This window comes from Lissotriton helveticus, chromosome 7 (genome assembly GCF_964261635.1).
Source record: "Lissotriton helveticus chromosome 7, aLisHel1.1, whole genome shotgun sequence".
Classification (NCBI taxonomy): Eukaryota; Metazoa; Chordata; class Amphibia; order Caudata; family Salamandridae; genus Lissotriton; species Lissotriton helveticus.
In genome coordinates, this window is record NC_136068.1 from 396,613,668 (window position 1) to 396,632,582 (window position 18,915).

An 18,915-nucleotide genomic window follows, 5' to 3' on the forward strand; every position below is an offset into this window, starting at 1 on the left:
GCATTTACCGGAAAATCACAAGTTTCACACATCTGTTTCTAATACAATGGCTCTCTGGGTTCTGCCTATTTCGTTCGGAACTCAAAATTCATTTAGCTCGTCAATGGGGGTGATTCGAGGGGGCTCACATATGTTACCACGGTAGTCATTCCAGTTGGACCATACCGCAACCCATTTTCGCGGGCAACCCCTTGCCATATATACTGTCTTCTCTTGGACCATACACCAGTCCATATCTTTCTTCCAGGAACTAAGGGTTGGTGGTGTGGCTGCTCCCCACAATCTCGCTATGTTTCTCTTTGCTATGGCGAGTCCTAAGGTTACCCATAGTTTCCCTTTTGATGTTAAATCTGTAGGTTCCTAGATATTGAGAAGGCAACGCTTAGCCTCTGGACGCAGCTCTACCCCCCACACCTCATGCATACAGTTAAGTACCCGTATCGGGTAGGTCTGCAACACCTGGCATTTCCACAATATGTGGAAGAAGGTACCCACCTCCCCACATCCCCTGCGACAGAGTCTGTCTTCGCTGCGCCCCATCAGGACCAGTCGTGTGCCAGAGATGTAGACCCGATGCAGGATTTTCAATTGGATCAGTCTAATTTTCGCCGAGATCACTACTTCCTTAGGGGATGCAAGCGCCTCTCTCCATTCTTCCTCATCTATTTCGAGTCCATCTGCCTCCCATTTCCCCGTAAGAGCCAGCAATGGGTCTGGAGTGTGGTTAATGAGTTTTTTTGAGTGAGGGAGATAGCCCGTTCTGGTAGGTGGCCATCCAGCAGCCTATCTTCAAGAGGGGAGGCCTCTGGGAGTTGGGTCCCTGGGGGAATATTGGTCTGAAGTGAGTGTCTGACCTGCGTGTATCGAAAATGTTCTGTCTGAGCTACATCGTAGGTGTGCTGGAGCGTAACAAATGGTATTACCCCCTGTCGGGCCCCACAAGTCTTTGACCCGTGATATTCCAATCAGGTCCCATTCACTGAATCATTTAGTTCGACTAAGTGTTCCCAGTCTTTCTGAGGCCCACAGTGGTGTTGCTAAAGTGATTTTGTCAGCCCAACCCAGTTTCTTTTGAACTATGTGCCACAGCTGTACTGAGTGTTTTGTAGGTCCTGTGAGGCGATACCTACCCGGCCTTGAATAAAGCGTAGCCTCAAAGTTCCCGCCCGGAAGGAGCCATCTGTCCATTCCATAACCTGGGTCATTCCCCGCACAGTAGGTACCTTGGTTAATGGCCGAGAGATGCGCTGCCCAATAGTATTTCCTGATGTCCGGAAGCGCTATCCCTCCGTCAAACCACCCCCGTGTGAGTTTTTGTAGGGATATACGGGGCATTCCGGACCAGAGAAGATCTCTCTGGGTGGCTTCGATGGCTGCAAAGTATTTTTGCGGCACTAGGTCTGGGTAGTTCTGGAGGGCATAGAGAAACCGCGGCAGCGCCATCATTTTGAATAGCGCTGCCCTGCCCAGTAGAGACAGCGGGAGCTTTTTCCAAGTGGCGGTGTCTCGCTTGAGCCTTTGCAGAGGCGGCAGGAGAATTTTCTCGTATCGGGTGGCCCGATCCGTGGAAACATAGACTCCAAGGTACCTGAATCCGTCTGTGGCTATCTGAATCGGGCAGTCACTAGGGAGCACCGGGGCCCCATGTAGGACATAAAGGAGTGATTTTCCCCAGTTGATACTGTAGCCCGAATACTCTCCAAACCCAGTGAAGATATCTAATGCCACTGCGATGGACTCACAGGAGTTTGTGAGGTAAAGGAGGATATCGTCCGCGTAAAGCGAAATCCTGTCCTCCCATCCTTCCGCCCATCGGATCCCTTTCATGGAGGGAGTCGGTCTAATCCAGGCAGCAAGCGGATCCAGGGAAAGGGCAAACAGTAAGGGTGAAAGGGGGCATCCCTGTCTGGTTCCCCTTCCTAGTGTGAACATCTCTGAGATCTTGTTATTGACCACCACCTGGGCCAAAGGCTCAGTGTAGGGGATGCACACCCAGCCTATGAAATTCAGACCAAATCCCAACTTTCGGAGCACAGCCAGCATGTAAGGCCACTCTAAGGTGTCGAACACCAATGTCTCGTCCAACGACACGACGACTGTCCCGTCACGCAGCGTGTGCCCGCAACCCAAGACCCCATGCAGATGGCGCAAATTGAGGGCCGTGTTGCGGTGGGGCATGAAGCCTGACTGATCTGGGTGACCCAAAGTGTTCAGGACCGGTTTAAGCCTATTGGCAAGTGCCTTGGCGAGGATCTTTGGCTCAGCATTTAACAGTGATATTGGCCTGTAAGAGGCAGTCAGCTCTCTAGGTTCCCCTCCTTGGGAATAGCCACAATCATGGCTATTCGCTGTTCCCTCTGCAGTATGCCTTGCTCTCTACTTTCCTCGAACATATGTTTCAGGTGTGGGCCTATGCTGTCAGGCTTGAGCTTGTAGAGCTCAATCGGAAGTCCGTTAGGCCCAAGAGCGTTCCCAGGGCGAAGGACATGGATGGCTCTGGTCAGTTCATCGGCGGTGAGTAGCGCCTCCAGTGTCTCTCGTTCAACGTCCGAGAGGGTGGGTAGCCTATCAGTAGGGCCAATGAGTCCTCTTCCGATCGCTCCGACCCCATAGTGTAGACCTTTTGAAAGTGCTTTGCAAACTCCCTGACAATGTCACATGGTTCCGTAACGACAGCCCCTGATTCAACCTTAAGCTCGGCCACCATTTTCTGGGCCTGTTGCTTCTTGTCCAACCATGCTATTAGTTTGCCTGCTTTATCTCCCTGATCGTATAGTCTGCCCTCCCTGTCCCTCGCCAAGGTCTTAGCGGCGTCGGTAGCTAGGGCTTTGTATTCCACCGCTTTTATTTGCAGCTGGTGAAGCATGTCTGGGTCATTGCCATCCTGCGCCGTGCCTTCTAGGGCAAGCAGATCATTTTCTGTAGTGACTATCTGTGCTTCTTGTTCTTTACGGCATCCAGCTAAAGCTGAGAGGGCCTCCCCCCTTAACACTGTCTTAAAGGCCTCCCACAAGACCACTGACGACTCTACAGTCCCCATGTTCTCACCAAAGTATTGGTCAATGGAGAGAGTCAGTTTCCTTTTAGTGTCTTCACCACGGAGGTACCAAGCATTGATCGGTGCTACACAGCCCACCTTCCGGTCACGGATTGTGATATGGGCCCATAGCGGGGAATGGCCCGAGATACCGCGCGCCAGATGGGCGACGTTGGATATCATGGCATCTTGGTGCATTGGCACTAACATATAATCTATTTGTGAAAAAGTGTGGTGAGGACCAGAGAAGAAAGTGTATTGTTTTTGTGTCGGATGTCTGAGGCGCCAGAGGTCTAGGAGTCCAAACGCCTTCATGAGGTTGGAAAGCCACTTTTGTCCCGCCCCTATGTCCCTGGCTGGGTGTCTATCAAGGTCACCGGAGACCACGGCATTAAAGTCCCCACCCATGAGGAGTTGTCCCTCTGGGAGGGAAAGCAGCAACTTCCCCAGGTCATGATATGATTGTGTCTGGAGGCCCGGTGGAATGTAGATCGTTACCAAATTGAGTCTACGCCCCTCCCATTTCCCGGAGATGACAGCAAAGCGCCCCAGGGGGACATTCTCTGTATGATCTATGACAATTGGAAAATTGCGGCGCAAGAGGATCCCAACCCCCTCGGGACCCAGATGTAAAGCCTGCGTGGGTCGCTAGGGTGTATCCCCATCTTCTCCAGTATTAGGGGTGTCTTTCATAGATTCACATGCCTGAATCATTCCCCGTCGTCGGAGTGGGAGTCCCACGGTACATAAAAAGCAGTAATATGCTATAATTACATTGGAAAAAACACTAATTCCCAACCAGGAAGTATAGTAGCTCAAGCTACCATAGAAAAAACTTCCACCTTCGTGACTATCCCAGTCATTATGTATAGTTTAAAGTCCAGCCAATCAGGCGCCAGCACCCACCAGAACCTTCTCCCCAGAGGCTCAGGCTCTCAGATTTTTTACTGCACGTCGTGTGTTAGGGAGTCTCCCTGAGCTCTGCTCAGTTTTCTCAACTTTACTTCAATTTGAACTACTTTCAAGGATGTCTTCTAAGAAGTCTCTCTTCAGAGCCTGTGATTGTTGTGGTAAGCTTCGGCTTTTTGAGAAAGATTCACACAAAAAGTGTATATATTGCTTATACCCAGATCATCAGGCCTCTGACTGTAAGATCTGCAGAACCATGCCTCAAAAGACTCTCAGGGATAGAGAGGGTTGTTTACTTCTGTGGTTGAAGAGACTAAAGGACTCTTCTAATCCTGCATCTGAGGTGGGCAGCGTTGCCTCTGGTTCAACTGCAGCCTCTAGGAAGAGGCCTGCGCCTGAAGGAATGTCATCACCTAAGGCAAAGGTGACTAAAAAACAACCACCTACTAAGGGACTGGATAAGCCTTCAACATCCAAGGCTGTCCCCACAGGCAAAGGCTTGGAGAGCACTTCTGACCTTCAAAAGAGAATTACCATCAAGATTCCTCAGTCATCGGAGAGGAATTTACCACAGACCTCATCTCTTCAAACGGCGATGTCCACTTGAACCTCCTCGTCGACGAGAGCGACGACTACAGTGACATCGACGGTAACTTTTTCCTCACCTAAACCTCGTATGATTATGTCATTGTCGTTGTAGTCACCAACTATGGTATTTGTCTCTGTGAAGCCTGTTCCGTCGACGTCCGCCGTTGACGTCTCGTCGTCGACTCCTCTGAAGGCTCTCCCGTCGACAAAAAATAAATAGTCGACGAGCTCGTCGACGGGCTCCACACCGTCTACGAAGGTAACACCGTCGGCGAAGATTGACCCGTCGCCGAAAGTAACACCGTCGACGAAGAGTGACCCGTCGACGAAGAGTGACCCGTCGACGAAGAGTGTCCCGTCGACGAAGAGTGTCCCGTCGACGAAGAGTGTCCCGTCGACGAAGAGTGTCCCGTCGACGAAGAGTGTCCCGTCGACGAAGAGTGTCCCGTCGACGAAGAGTGTCCCGTCGACGAAACAGAAACCGTCGACGGCAAAACCATCGGAAGGGAATCCTCCGTCGACGCCTCAATTATCATCATGCACGGCACTACAGGTTTGGTCTCCGTCGACAGTGTTTCTAACACCACAACAAGCATCAGGGCAAATACGTGAAACAACAACGCAGTTTTCACCCCTTTGTATTTCACCTCAAAAGGTGTCTTCTGAAGTGCCAGACCAACTTTTGGACACTGAAAGTGAGGATGAGATGGTCCAGAATACATTTGGACAAGCAACTAGCCCATCGGAGTTGCATATCAAACTTCAAGAAGAAGAATATGCTGTTTCTCAATCTCCTGTTCATATATCGACACCAGTGGAAGATAACCCGGTTGCTCAAGTGCCTATGGCTTTACTATCCAACTTACAATATATGTTGGACGATTACTATAGGAGGTTCCCACCATCAGAGTCGGCAGGTTCTGGGCCGACAACTCCAATTTCTGAAACACCTCCACCTGTGCTTCCTCCGGTGCGTCCGTCTTCACAATCACAACCTCCTCAAGAAGGAGCTCCGTAGTCTTCGGAGGATGAAGACCAAAGGGAAGAAGGAGAAGTGGATGATTTGTCGGAGTGGGAGGACTATCAAGTACAATCTCCTTCAACATCTCCTCAGACTACGTCGGCCTCCCCTCCGGTGGATGTGGCTAGTTTTCACTTACTAATGGAGCGTGCAACCAAACGTTTTCATATACAGATGGAACATACGGAGCAAGACTGTTTCTTGTACGATTTCAAGGATCAGCCCAGACGACAGATAAAGACAATACCCATCATTGATTTCATCTGGCAAGAAGGGATTAAGGTAATGTCAACGCCGGCCTCCATTCCTCCAGTCTTGCCAGGCATAGATAAAAAGTATAAAGTACCTGAAAAATCGCCTGCATGTCTGATAGGACATCCAAAACTTGACTCAGTAATTGTCCAGGCGGCCCAGAAGAGGGCCAGAAATCCATCCTCTTCAGTCACGGCACCGCCGGACAGGGATGGCAGACGCCTAGACTCAATCGGAAAGGGTGTTTCTACCATGGCTGCAACAACTGTTTGTGCTGCCAATGCATTGGCCATTTTAGGGCGGTACGACCGCCAAATGTGGTCTGACATCGCACCATTTATCGATCTCCTCCCTGAGCAATCCAAAGCTGAAGCACTTCAAATTCTTCAAGAAGGCCAAAGAATCTCTGAAGAGATTATCGATTCAGCTATAGATGTCGCATCTACAGGATTTCGACAGTTAGCAGGAGCTGCTGTCCTGCGCAGACAGGGGTGGTTACATTCAACTTCTTTCAGGCAAGAAGTCCAGAACAGAGTTTTAGACATGCCATTCGATGGCGAATATTTATTTGGCCCCAAAGTTGAGGAAGCATTACAAACAATTAAAAAGGATTCTGAAACAGCTAAATCCTTAGGCACCCTGCAATTTCGCAAGCCGCCCTTTCGAGGAGCGAGAGGACGAGGAACGTCCTCCAATAGAGGTGGATACCAACAACAATCCACATACAGACAAAGTAACCAGCGCTATCAGAGACAGCGCTACCAGTCTTATGGACAAAAAAGATCAACCTACACCCAGAACAGGGGTAAGACTAACTACCGCGGCAAAGACAAGCGCCAATGAGTCTTTTCACCTGCCACCACCACTTCTCCACCCTCACAAAAAACTTGGCGGAAGAATATCGAAATTTTACTCCAACTGGCAGTCAATAACAACAGACAAATGGGTCCTGGAAATTGTGGCATGGGGCCATGCCCTAGAATTAGAAAAATTCCCTCCAAATGTTCCGCCAAAAGGACAGCCTCCAGCTCACCTAAGGGAGCTGTTTGCCCAAATCAAGGTGATGTTACAAAAAGGAGCGATCGAGAGCGTTCCACAGAAGATGAGAGGAATGGGGTTTTACTCCAGGTTCTTCCTGGTAAAGAAAAAGAACGGGGAGTGGCGCCCGATCCTCGATCTTCGCGCTCTGAACAAATTTCTAAAGAAATTGACATTCCGGATGTTGTCACTTCAGGAAATTTTACATCTTCTAGCAGCAGGAGATTGCATGGTCACCTTAGATCTCCAGGATGCATATTTCCACATCCCCATTCTACCTCGTCACAGGAAATTCCTTCGCTTCAGGGTGGCTGGCAGGGACTACCAATTCAAGGTCCTTCCCTTCGGTTTACGGTCAGCTCCAAGAGTATTTACGAAAGTGTTAGCTCCAGTGGCTGCGCACCTCCGGCTGGAGGGAATACAAATTTTCCCATACCTAGACGACTGCCTTATAAAGGCCAGTTCTCACGAAACCGTTCATCAACACCTTCAACAGTGCCTGCACCTATTTCAGTCTCTAGGCCTGACAATCAACTTCAGCAAATCCCAAATGCAATCGTCTCAAAGAAGGGCTTTCTTAGGAGCGACTCTAGACTCTCAAAAACTCAAAGCTTTCGTCTCAAAAGAGAGACAGATAAAAATAAGTCCGCTAGCACAAGATCTGATGCAAAGAAAGTCAGCTTCAGTCCGACTGTACAAGTCTTTTCTGGGGATGGCATTGGCTTGTATTCCATTACTTCCAAATTGCCGGCTCCGAATGAGGCCGCTTCAGGAGGAACTGACCTTACAGTGGCAACAGGTTTTGGGCACTTTTGAGGACCTCGTTCAAATCACGCCACTCATGAAGAAGATTTTTCTCTGGTAGGCGCAGCTAAGACATCTGAGGCAGGGGTGCGCGTTCCTTCAAGACGCACCGAGTCTAACCATCACTACAGATGCGTCCCTCGAGGGCTGGGGGGCTCATCTACAAGGCCTCACGATCAGCGGCAAATGGACTGCGCAGCAAAAACAGTGGCACATCAACCGTTTAGAACTGAGAGCCATTTTTCTTGCACTCAAGGCGTTTTGTGCCATCATTCAGGATGCCAATGTGTTGATACGAATGGACAACACAACAAGCATGCACTACGTCAACAAGCAGGGAGGAACACGATCTCTTCTCCTGTCTCAAGAGGCGCAGGATTTATGGTCATGGGCTCTTCACCACAATGTAAATCTGCAAGCAGTGCATGTTCCGGGGACAGAAAACGTCCTCGCGGACGCGCTCAGCAGAACAACGGTCACCACCCACGAATGGGAGCTTCATCAAGAGACAGTGGAACACATATTTCATCAGTGGGGTTGGCCAGACCTAGATCTATTTGCGACAAGGACCAACAGCAAATGCCAAAGCTTCGCAAGCTGGCATCCCCACAAGAACTCTCTGGGGAATGCATTCTCCATCAATTGGTCTCTGACGTTTGCGTACGCTTTCCCACCGATTCCACTAGTCCCCAAGGTTCTGCGGAAGATGAAGAAGGAACCTTGCCGACTCATCCTGATTGCGCCCAGATGGCCGCGCCAATATTGGTTTACAGAGCTCCTCCTACTGTCAGAGTGCAAGCCAATTCAGTTACATCCAATCCCGAACTTGCTCAGCATTCAGGAAGGACAAGTCTTCCATCCGGACCCAGCATCTCTGAGATTAGCGGCCTGGCTCCTGAACACCGTGAGTTCGCACACCTGAACATCCCGGAGGACTGTAAAGAGGTGTTGGCCAAGGCTAGAGCGCCTGCTACCATCAAGACGTACAGTCTGAAATGGAAGCGCTTCTGCATCTGGTGCCGTTCAGCAGGGGTTCACCCTTTTTCAGCAAAACCTGAGGAAATTCTTCCTTTTTTCCTGCATTTAGCACGAGTAGGTCTGTCTCATCCTACCTTAAAGGTGTTTCTGGCTGCAATATCCAGATATCGACAGGATGGGACCAATTCTCTGTACTCAGCAAGGATTATCCAACAATTCTTCAGAGGCCTCTTTAGAATGTTCCCTCCTGTACGCCGTCCACCTCCTTCGTGGCATCTGAATGTGGTCCTAGCTCAACTCATGCGTCACCCATTCGAGCCCATTCACAAGGCCGACTTGAAGTACCTTTCGTGGAAAGTATCACTGCTCTTGGCTTTAACATCCTCCAGGAGGGTTAGTGATATCCAAGCTTTCACTGTGCATCATCCTTTCCTGCAATTCACAAGTGACTCTGTCATACTTCGCACAAATCCAAAATACATTCCGAAAGTACCTTCGGATTTCCATCTGAACGAACCTATTGTTCTTAAGTCGTTCTTTCCAGACCCGCAAACACCTGCGGAAAGAGCGTTACACTCGCTTGACATTAAAAGATGTCTTAAATTCTATCTACAAAGAACGTCTACTGTACGCACTTCTGACCAGTTGTTCATTACCTACGGTGCGATTCGGAAGGGGCAGGCATTTTCAAAACAGACTATTTCAAGATGGATCTCTGCTGCCATTGCCTTTTGTCATGCACAGGCTGGGAGACCTTTACTGTCAGCGCCCCGAGCGCACTCTACAAGAGCGGTCTCTTCATCTACGGCCTTATTTGCTGGAGTCCCTCTTCAGCAGATCTGCAAAGCGGCTACTTGGGCTAGTCGCCATACCTTTACCAGACATTACTGTCTAGAGTCAATCAGCGAGGCTGATACTTCTGTGGGTCGAGCTGTTCTACGGAATCTGTTTCACTAAGGTGAGCCTCTGTTTTTCCCACCTCCTTGTTTCTGCTGTCAGACGCTTCTTATGTTCTGTTCACACATATTTCCATGATTGCATTATGTTATGCTTAATAGGATATGTGTATTTTCACTTTGCATTGTTACATGCGTTACTTGCCGACAAGCTTGGCTTCATTTGCGTCTGCCCAGCAAGGATATGTACTGCTAGCTACTCTGATTCAGGCATGTGAATCTATGAAAGACACCCCTAATACTGGAGAAGAACAATAGTTACTTACCTGTAATCTGTGGTTCTCAAGTATTGGTGTCTTTCATAGATTCACATGCAACCCGCCCACCTCCCCTCAGAGGCTTTTAGGTTATAAGGTTTTTACCTACACTCCTACGAGAAAATCTGAGAGCCTGAGCCTCTGGGGAGAAGGTTCTGGTGGGTGCTGGCGCCTGATTGGCTGGACTTTATAGACTATACATAATGACTGGGATAGTCACGAAGGTGGAAGTTTTTTCTATGGTAGCTTGAGCTACTATACTTCCTGGTTGGGAATTAGTGTTTTTTTCCAATGTAAGTATAGCATATTACTGCTTTTTATGTACCGTGGGACTCCCATTCCGACGACGGGGAATGATTCAGGCATGTGAATCTATGAAAGACACCAATACTGGAGAACCACAGATTACAGGTAAGTAACTATTGTTCTTTTTAGTGCATGGCACATGTTCCCCATCAGATGGGTTTCTTGCAATAGTACTATGTCCGGGAGGTGTCGTTTGACAAACTGTAGCACAACACTTCCTTTGAGTTTGTCCCCCAGCCCATTGACGGTCCAGCTAATTTCCTTCAGGCTTTTATCCCACTTCGTAGCCATCTATGCGTACAACATCCAGCTTGTTCCTGTGTTTCCCGTTCCAGCGTCTCAGCACGTTCGCATAACCTTGGTGTGACCATACCAAACTTCCCCCTAACTCCCATCCGCCTCCCCTCCCCAACCCTGAAACTGATGTCTCCCCCTCCCCCTCATCCCCCCTCCCTGCTTCCCTGCTCCGTAGGCTTCGAACTACCCACATCCCCAATTAGCAGAGTGCCTTTCGCCCAACCCAACCCCGGGGAGAGGAAACCTCCCCTCTCCCGACTAGCCTACTTAAGGGGGAAAGTGCGTCAGCCCCAGCTCAATCCGCTGCGCGTTCCCTCCCAGCATAACATATCTATTTTTATGCATGCATACACTCCTGAAAGTTCGAATCAAAGTCTCATACAGTTTTATCCCCCTGTTGGCAGTTTTTACTCCGACCACTCTACGGCCGTCGCGAGCCACCCGATTATGAAAGGAAAGGGGGGGACAATAAAGGGGGGGCGAATAGATATAGTCTTGTCTTAGTCCTTTCCCAGGCACCAGCACTGCAGAATAAAGTTACACCCCCTCCCCACCCCCAAAGCCCTTGGGGAAAGTTTGGACCCAGTGTCCCACACAAAAGATACGTTATGTTACTGTTCGTAGGGGTCTATGTCGCAAGTACCACCTCTACTAGTGGCCAGAAGCATTTCGAAGAGTCCCCCATTTGGGCTTGGCCGACCTCGACCTCCAGGAGCGCTGTACTTGCTCTGTCCATGTCTGATCGTTCGTCAACGGATCTCGGTTAGGCATCCTGAACATCGTGTGCAGACTAAACCTCAGAGCACAGCAAAGAACTTGCAAGGTAGACAGTTCTCATGTGAAAGGAGCACAAACAAGAGTCTTGTGAAATATATGCCTGCAGTGTTGTGCGCAAAAGCAGCGTCATGGCAGCGAAGCTCATGCTAACTTAGCAATTGTCGACAATGGACCTATAAGCCTTACTACAGGAGGAGATGAATCAGAAACCTCTGGGTAGCACATATCCTGGGTTTTAAACTATAATCCCTGCAAGATCCTCATTTAGGGAAAGGATTTACTGACATCATAACCCCTTCGCAGCAAATGAAATATCTTCACCCATATTTATTGATGTCATTTCATATGGACCCCACATTTGGTGTATTTGCACGTTGTAGTCTCTGAAAGCTGCAACAATAAATATGGGATCAAGTCTTAAAAGGCAAACTAATTGCCCAATGGCTTTGCTATTTACTACCATATACAGTTCTAGGAATTTCATCATCCATACATTAGAAGAGATTGCACATGAACAAATGGATAATCTTCAGAAATAACAGATCCTGCCACACTGTAAAATATTTGTTGCTAAAATGGAGGGATCTCTTACATGACTACTGTGGAAAGTGATATTACCTCAGATATGTTCGGCTGCTCTTTCGTTCTCATAAGAATTCCTTCAAGCAGTGCGGCATCAATTGCAACAGGAGCAATTTCTTTAATTAGCATACTGTCATTGAAAATATCGTCCCAAGCTCCAGCCATTGCAAATCCACACTGAAAACACAGAAATTGAATTATTGATCATTTACTAGTTCACACTCAACCATGACATTAGGAATTCTGCGAATGAGTCATACTAAGGAGCAAAAAGCACTGGCAAAGTTGATGGTTGCTCTCAACGGTTTGAACAAGAGCAGCACATATATATGGTTTATGACACCACAACGGCAAACAAGCACAACACACAATGAGAAACTGGTTTTACCCTGTAATTTATCAAACAATAACTCCCTTCGCCATTTACTGTTGAAAGGTTTTACATAGTCAGTGAAGATCAGTTTGGAAAAATACTTGGTGAAAACATTTCAGAGTAGGCAATTAGATTGACCAAGAAATTGTGTAAAAGGTATCTGCAACTCAATGTTATGAAATCCAGAAGTGCCTAAGAATCTTACGATCCAACCAACAAAATACTAAGAAAATTAAGTTTATGTGAACTTAACTAGCCTTGAATTTTGAAGTATAAAACAATACCAGATGAACAAATTACTTACCTTTGGTAACGCTCATTTTGGAAGATACTCTAACCACAGATTCCTCACATTGCAAAGATTTCCAAGGAATCAGACTGGATCCAGAAACTTTGAAGCAATGTTCCTGTGCGTCAGTAAGTGTTGTTGTGACACTTCGCACCAATGTCGTAGCACTCAGGAAATGATGAGCGGAACCGCACACTGATGTTAGGTTCTTTCTTAGGCTGTCCGCACCCTCAGATGCAGAGCCTATTGAACAACTGGCATGACCAGTGTGCAGACCTCTAGGCTGGGACCTTTTGAATTGAAAAGAGTTCAGGTCACAGAATGGGAAGACAGAAGGATCAGTGAGGAATCTGCAGTTAGATAGAGTAACTACCAGGAAGAGTGTTATCAAAAGTAACTTGTTCTTCTGACCGATACTTCTAACCACAGATTCATCACCTTGAAAACAGATACCATAGCAGTACCTCCTCCATGTGGTGAGTCTTTGAACTGGCTCATACCAAAAACTCCTGCAAGACTGAGTGAACAAAATGCCTATAGCAACGTACCAGACAGTTAACAGCAGTGCTTCGTAAATGCGTGGCCAATTGCCCACAGAGCTGCAAGACAAATATCAAGACACTCCGCGTGCCAACGCAGTGGTAGCTGATTTTACTCTAGTGGAATGAGCCCGTAGACCTTTCGAAAGGTTGCCTCTTGGTTAATGAGAAGAAGACCCTGATGCAGAGTACAATCCATCAAGAGATGGTCTATTTGTGAACTACCTTGCATTTCTTTGCACCAGCAAATCCTCTAGAGGGGGTATTCCACTCAATGTTCTTTGGTGTAATAAATGTAAAAGATGAGAGCTCTCATTGGCCCAAACAATAGAGTCTCTCATCCTTGATGAGGGGAGCAAATATCGCCTGGAGTACCATAGCCTGTCCGATGTGAAATGTTACTACCACTTTTGGTAGAAACGAAGCTGGGGTCCTCAGCACCACTTATTTTGTAAGAACATGTGATAGGATGGTTGGATGGAAAGAGTCTGAAGGTCACTCATAGACCAAGCTGATGTGAAGGTAATCAGGAAGACAGTTTTGAGGGTCCTGAGACATAATGAGCAACTGTGTATCAGCTCAAAGGAAGTACATATTAAAAAAGTATGAACCAAATTCAAATCCCACTGCCGCTGATCCAGCAACTGCAAAAGAGCAGACTAAGCCGACAAGCAACCAATAATCAAATCAAGGAAACCCTTCTAGCCACCATCTTTTCCCCACTCCAACAGAGAAAATTCTGTTGGGTAACTGAGACCCCAGGAGAGCACTCAGATGCCACTCGGAATGCAGGGCCGGAGCTGGGGAAAGCAGTGAAGATTCAGCATTGGAGCCGGAGCATTACCAAAGTGTCGGCCCCGTTGTTTATTGGTGGCTGCACTGGATTTTTCCTGGGGCGGTCAACTTTACGGGGTTTTGCTCCTGTTTGCCCACTTCACTTGAGGGTCCGCAAGTGCACTGGCCCCACAACTTAGCCCGCAGCTCTTCAGCAGTGCCAGTGCGGATTGCCCGCACCTCGTCTTACCCCGCAGTTGGGATGGCAACCTGCACTGATAGTGGCGGCTGTGAACATCCTTGTATCCCTGTCCTAGAGTGCTGTTCGGGCCCCCGCCACTCTTGGACACGGACGAGAGTTGAGTTGGGGGCTCCTTGGGCCCTGGAGACAACTACAATGACAGCGGGGGCGCAGCTTGTTGCCCCATCCCTGCTGCATCTTCAGTGGCCTAGAGGGCCTGCTTCATTATCTTTCTGAGGCCAGTTAGCTGTGGGGGAAAAACGGGGGTACTGACACCATTATTGACTCAGAGTGCCCATCTCATTAACTTGCTCTTGGCCTGGGGTGGCTTTATATTGATGGGTCCTTGCCTGCTGTATTTTCATTGAAGACTACTGCTGAACATGATTGCTCTCCTTCTGCGCAATTAGGAGTGTGTTTAAGATACTGTTGGTCCCTCACATCAGCGGAGGATTGGGCAGGGGACTGTACAGGTTTCCTAGATTCCTGGCATGTGGGGGCCACCCAGGGTGTTCCTGGGAGGCAGATTTCTTGCCGTGCTTCGGCATCACAAATGATTGGCTGACTGGTCACACTTGTAAAATCTTGTGCCCACAATTAATTATTTACTGCCTTGTTTGTAGCCCTTTTATGTGCTGCTGGCCCGCTACGACACTAGATGGACAACCTATAAGGGTTGGTGACAGACGTATGGTGTACATGGATGACAAGTTTGAGAAACTTTTGCCCGGCACCGCCACGTCCGGGGAACGTTGGCAGGGTACATTTGACTCTCTCTCCATGGAGCACAGCATTACTAGAGAGGATCCACAGACTGTCTCAGAGAGGGTCATTACCCTAGATGGCACTGTGCACACTGACACCAGCTGTTACTTCTGCAGACCATTGCATCTTGACTCTTAAAGCACAGCCCCTTACCTGCACCACTGTCTCATCTAATGCGCAGGTTCTGCACAAGTGGCTGGGGCACTGATCCCTAACAGATGTATGGCGCGCATGTCATCGTGAGTTGAAGGTGTATTTCTTTTATTCGTCAGTCCATGATCTCCATGTGCGGCTGGACCTCATCCTGGCAACAGCAGCCCTACTCCACTTGATTAGTGACACCAGCTACCTAGGCCAAACTCACTCGGATCATAATCCACAGATCATGTTGCTAAGTTGGGAGGCGAGACCCCCTCTGATCCCTACCTGGCGGTGGCAGGTGGCGGCGCTGGAGGTTCAGTCTTTTCTGCTCCTTGGAAACGGCAGTGATCGGATATTTTGAGCATAATCTCGGCTCCACAAGGTCCCCCCAGATAGAATGGGAAGCCTTTAAGGCCAATACAAGAGGTCACTGCCTGGGTCTAACCTGGAGCATCCGCAAACAATCAGATACCTCACTAGCCTCCATTGAACGGAAGCTCCTCCATTGGTAAACACAGCCAGTCAAATAACCCTGAGGCACGGACACGGCTCGAAGCTCTGCAGAAGGACAGGCTAGAACTGCTAGAAAAGTTACGTTGTCACAATTACCTAGCCCACTCTGCCCGCACCCACGCTTCATCAGACAGGGCAGGTAAACTGCTTGCATACCTTATTAGGGAGGAGCACCCAGATCATCCCATACAAGCAATTAGGGATAAGCTTGGTCAGATGAGATACACACAGCGAAGAATACACAAGGCCATGACCAAACATTACGCCGCACTTTACGTATCTAGCGTGCACGGTGCCTCTCACCAAATAGGTTCGTTCCTAGACTCTGTACAGCTGCCCTCCTTATCCACTGACCACTTTCTAGAGTTAGATTCCCCCTTATCTGAGGAGGAGATCAGGGAAGCGCTAGCGTCCCTTGCATCGGGAAAGACACCAGGCCCTGATGGGTTCCCTACAGAGTTTTTCAAAGCTTATGCTGAGACCCTGGTGCCCTGTTGACATGCGCTCTATACAGCAGCGCTCAACAGCGCAACTCTCCCTCCCTCTCTTTGCACAGCTACCGTTGTCTCCTTGTTGAAGCCAGGCAGGGATCCCACAGCCCTGGGGTCTTACAGGCCACTAGAAAGCCTAAACACGGACTATAAAGTCCTGGAGAAAGCGCTTGCCAACTGTCTTGCTCCTTACCTGACCTCCTTGGTGCACACGGACCAGAATGGTTTTGTCCCTGCCCAGAACACAGCACTCAATCTCCGTTGCTACTTCAGAGTAGACGAATACACCCCGCTGAACTGGTCCCGCTCAGGATGCCTTGTGCTCGACCTTGAGAGAGTATTTGATTCCCTGGAGTAGGACTACCTTTTTGCAGTGCTGCCAAGGTTTGGCATAGGCCCCTATTTCCTCAGCATTGTTCGGCTAGTATATAAACGTCCCACGATCTGCGTAAAACCAGGGCCCTTGGGAATTGTCCTTTAAATTGTACTGTGCTGATGCGCTGGTATTTGTTTTATTATCAAAATCAATAAAATTGGTTATCAAAAAAAAAACCAGTGCCCTACATATCGGACTCTATCCGGGTGAGCCGCTGGACTCGCCAGGGCTGCCTACTCTCCCCGCTCCTCTTCTCCCTGGCAGTGGAGCCCCTAGCGGCATTCATTCGAGCCCGGGTAGACATGGGTATTCCCCTGGGTGACAGCACACATACATTCTCCTTATATTCCGACAACCTTTTATTATACGCAAGAGATCTTCACACTATCCCCCACTCACTAGAATCAGGACTGTCATGATTCGCCACAGTTTCAGGGCTTAGGGTCAACGCAGCGAAGTCCACTCTCTACCAGTTCTCGTTGTCCACTCTAGATCCGGGGTACTCATTGGGGGAGGTTCCAGTGCCCTGGTGCATAGGTACATTCCAATACTTGGGTATCCACATATATTGGCCAAAAACGACCTATTTGCCCGAAACATCACTAGAGCCACCTCCTCTATTTACTCGCAGATGACATTCTGGAAGACTCTCCCTCTATCTATTTCAGGTAGGGTGGCCCTTGCGAAGATGGTGGTTCTCTCACGTCTGCTTTACTATTTCGCAACCCTGCCTCTTTACATTCCCCCCTGCTATTTCAGCAAACTGGAGGCAAAGGTTAGGGATATTCTTTGGGGTACGTCTAGGCATAGGGTCTCCATCAGGAAGTTATACCTGCGGGCGGGACAGGGAGGATAGGCTGTGCCAAATTTGGACCACTACTATTTAGCATCTGAGCTGCAATGGGTGGCCAGCTGGCTTCACTGCACCTTCCGGATACCGTCACACTGCAACCTCCTATGGCACTTCACGCTTTGCTCTGCATGTTTCACCCTTGCGCTAAGCCCAGAAAAGCGGACTCCTTGCTGCTTTCCATAGCATTCAAAAGCTATCGCAGAAGCTTATACATCACCCGCGCTACCACACCATATGCCCCTGCTATTCCCTTACTAGGATAACAAAAGGTGGGTCATGCATCACAGCACCGGAGCTACATGGTTGGGAGGCAGCGGACATACATGACACTGGATACCTTTTTAGAAACAGCGCCAAAATCCACTATACAGATCTAATCTCAGAAGACGGTCTACCTCCAGGGCATTTCCTATTGCACCGTGCGCTCATAGCCTCACTTTAAACTAGGTGGGGTAATATACCAACTGAGTCTCCCACACACCACATGTTGCAATATCTACATATAATGGGCACAGGGGGACACTTGATACGCTGGTTTGCCTCCTCCCTCCGTCAGCATACTGCGATCCCACTGACCCCCTGAAGTAACACTGGGAGGAAGACCTAGGACGGGCCCTATCAGAGAAGGAATGGATGACAATACTAGAAAGTCTGACACGTGTCCCTGGCAACCAGCGCTTCTGGCAGATTTAATATTTTATTATCCACAACACATACCTTTCCCCTGCCCAGATAAACAAGTTCTTCCAACAGGATGACTCTGAATGATCCAGGTGCCACCTGCCCAATGCAGATCTCCTGCATATGCTCTGGCATTGCCCTACCCTGGGGGAGTACTGGATAGACATAGCGGCCACTTTGTCCTGCTGCACCAAGGTTGAAGTTCCCTTCCATTGGGAGGTGTATATATTGCATCTCTTCAAGAGGAGCAGGAAACACAAGGTCACCACACGATTCTTAGACCTGGGCCTAGTCACGGCGAAACGCCTGATCACTAAAAGATAGAAAGCTCCATCGGCATCCCATACATTGGCCTGGCGCCACTCTTTGCTCAATTGGGCAAGGGTAGAGGGCATGGCTCTGCAGAGGGAGGACTTACTGGGGTTTCGCAAGTTCCCCCTAGCTATGGATTGGGGGCTATTGTAAATGAATTGCAGAAGTTAGTTACACCCACTGAAGACACACAGGAAGAGGTGGCGGTCTCAGCAGCTCCAAGAAGACATTCCACTACCACGACACCACAATGGGGGTAGCGCCTCACTATCTCCACTCGCCCTGGGGGATCATAGAACCCTCAAAGGCGCTACAAGCAGTTATTAAACCGTTGCAACACTTCAGGGCCTTGGATCACGGGCGGTTACCCCTTTCCCTCAGTTAAGTTCTGTTGCCCTCCTTATTTTGTACCCTCTACCCACCGTTCAGTGTTACAGTACATCATGCATAGATCAACGTCTCAATGCGCAGCATGATGGCTGTACATCCGCTTACACCTCTTCTCAGGTGTTCTAATGTTGTTGATATCCTTACTACGCCATACCGGACACAGTATGCACCAACTATCACTGCTATAACCTCAGCATATGTTTTGATAACGTATTATTACTTAGCATTTGGGGTAGTTTAGCTATTGTTGTACTGTACTGTTAACACTATAAATGTCAATAAAAAGATTTAAACAAAAAAAATGACTCTTAAAGCGCAGACCTGGCATGGCTGCTTGCTCGGCTGATCAGAAGGGGTGGGCCTGAGGAAAATTGA

At 48.7% G+C, this 18,915-nt stretch overlaps 1 protein-coding gene across 5 annotated transcripts in view; it reads right to left on the minus strand.

Moving 5' to 3' along the window:
• GSS (glutathione synthetase) overlaps positions 1-18,915 on the minus strand; it is a 757,391-nt gene that overhangs the window by 622,320 nt on the left and 116,156 nt on the right. For all 5 annotated transcript variants that reach the window (XM_078652246.1, XM_078652247.1, XM_078652248.1 and 2 more), the window contains one exon: positions 11,839-11,979. In XM_078652246.1, coding sequence (XP_078508372.1) covers positions 11,839-11,967 — 129 coding nt within the window. In that variant the 5' untranslated portion in view covers positions 11,968-11,979. The remainder of the gene's footprint in view (positions 1-11,838; positions 11,980-18,915) is intronic.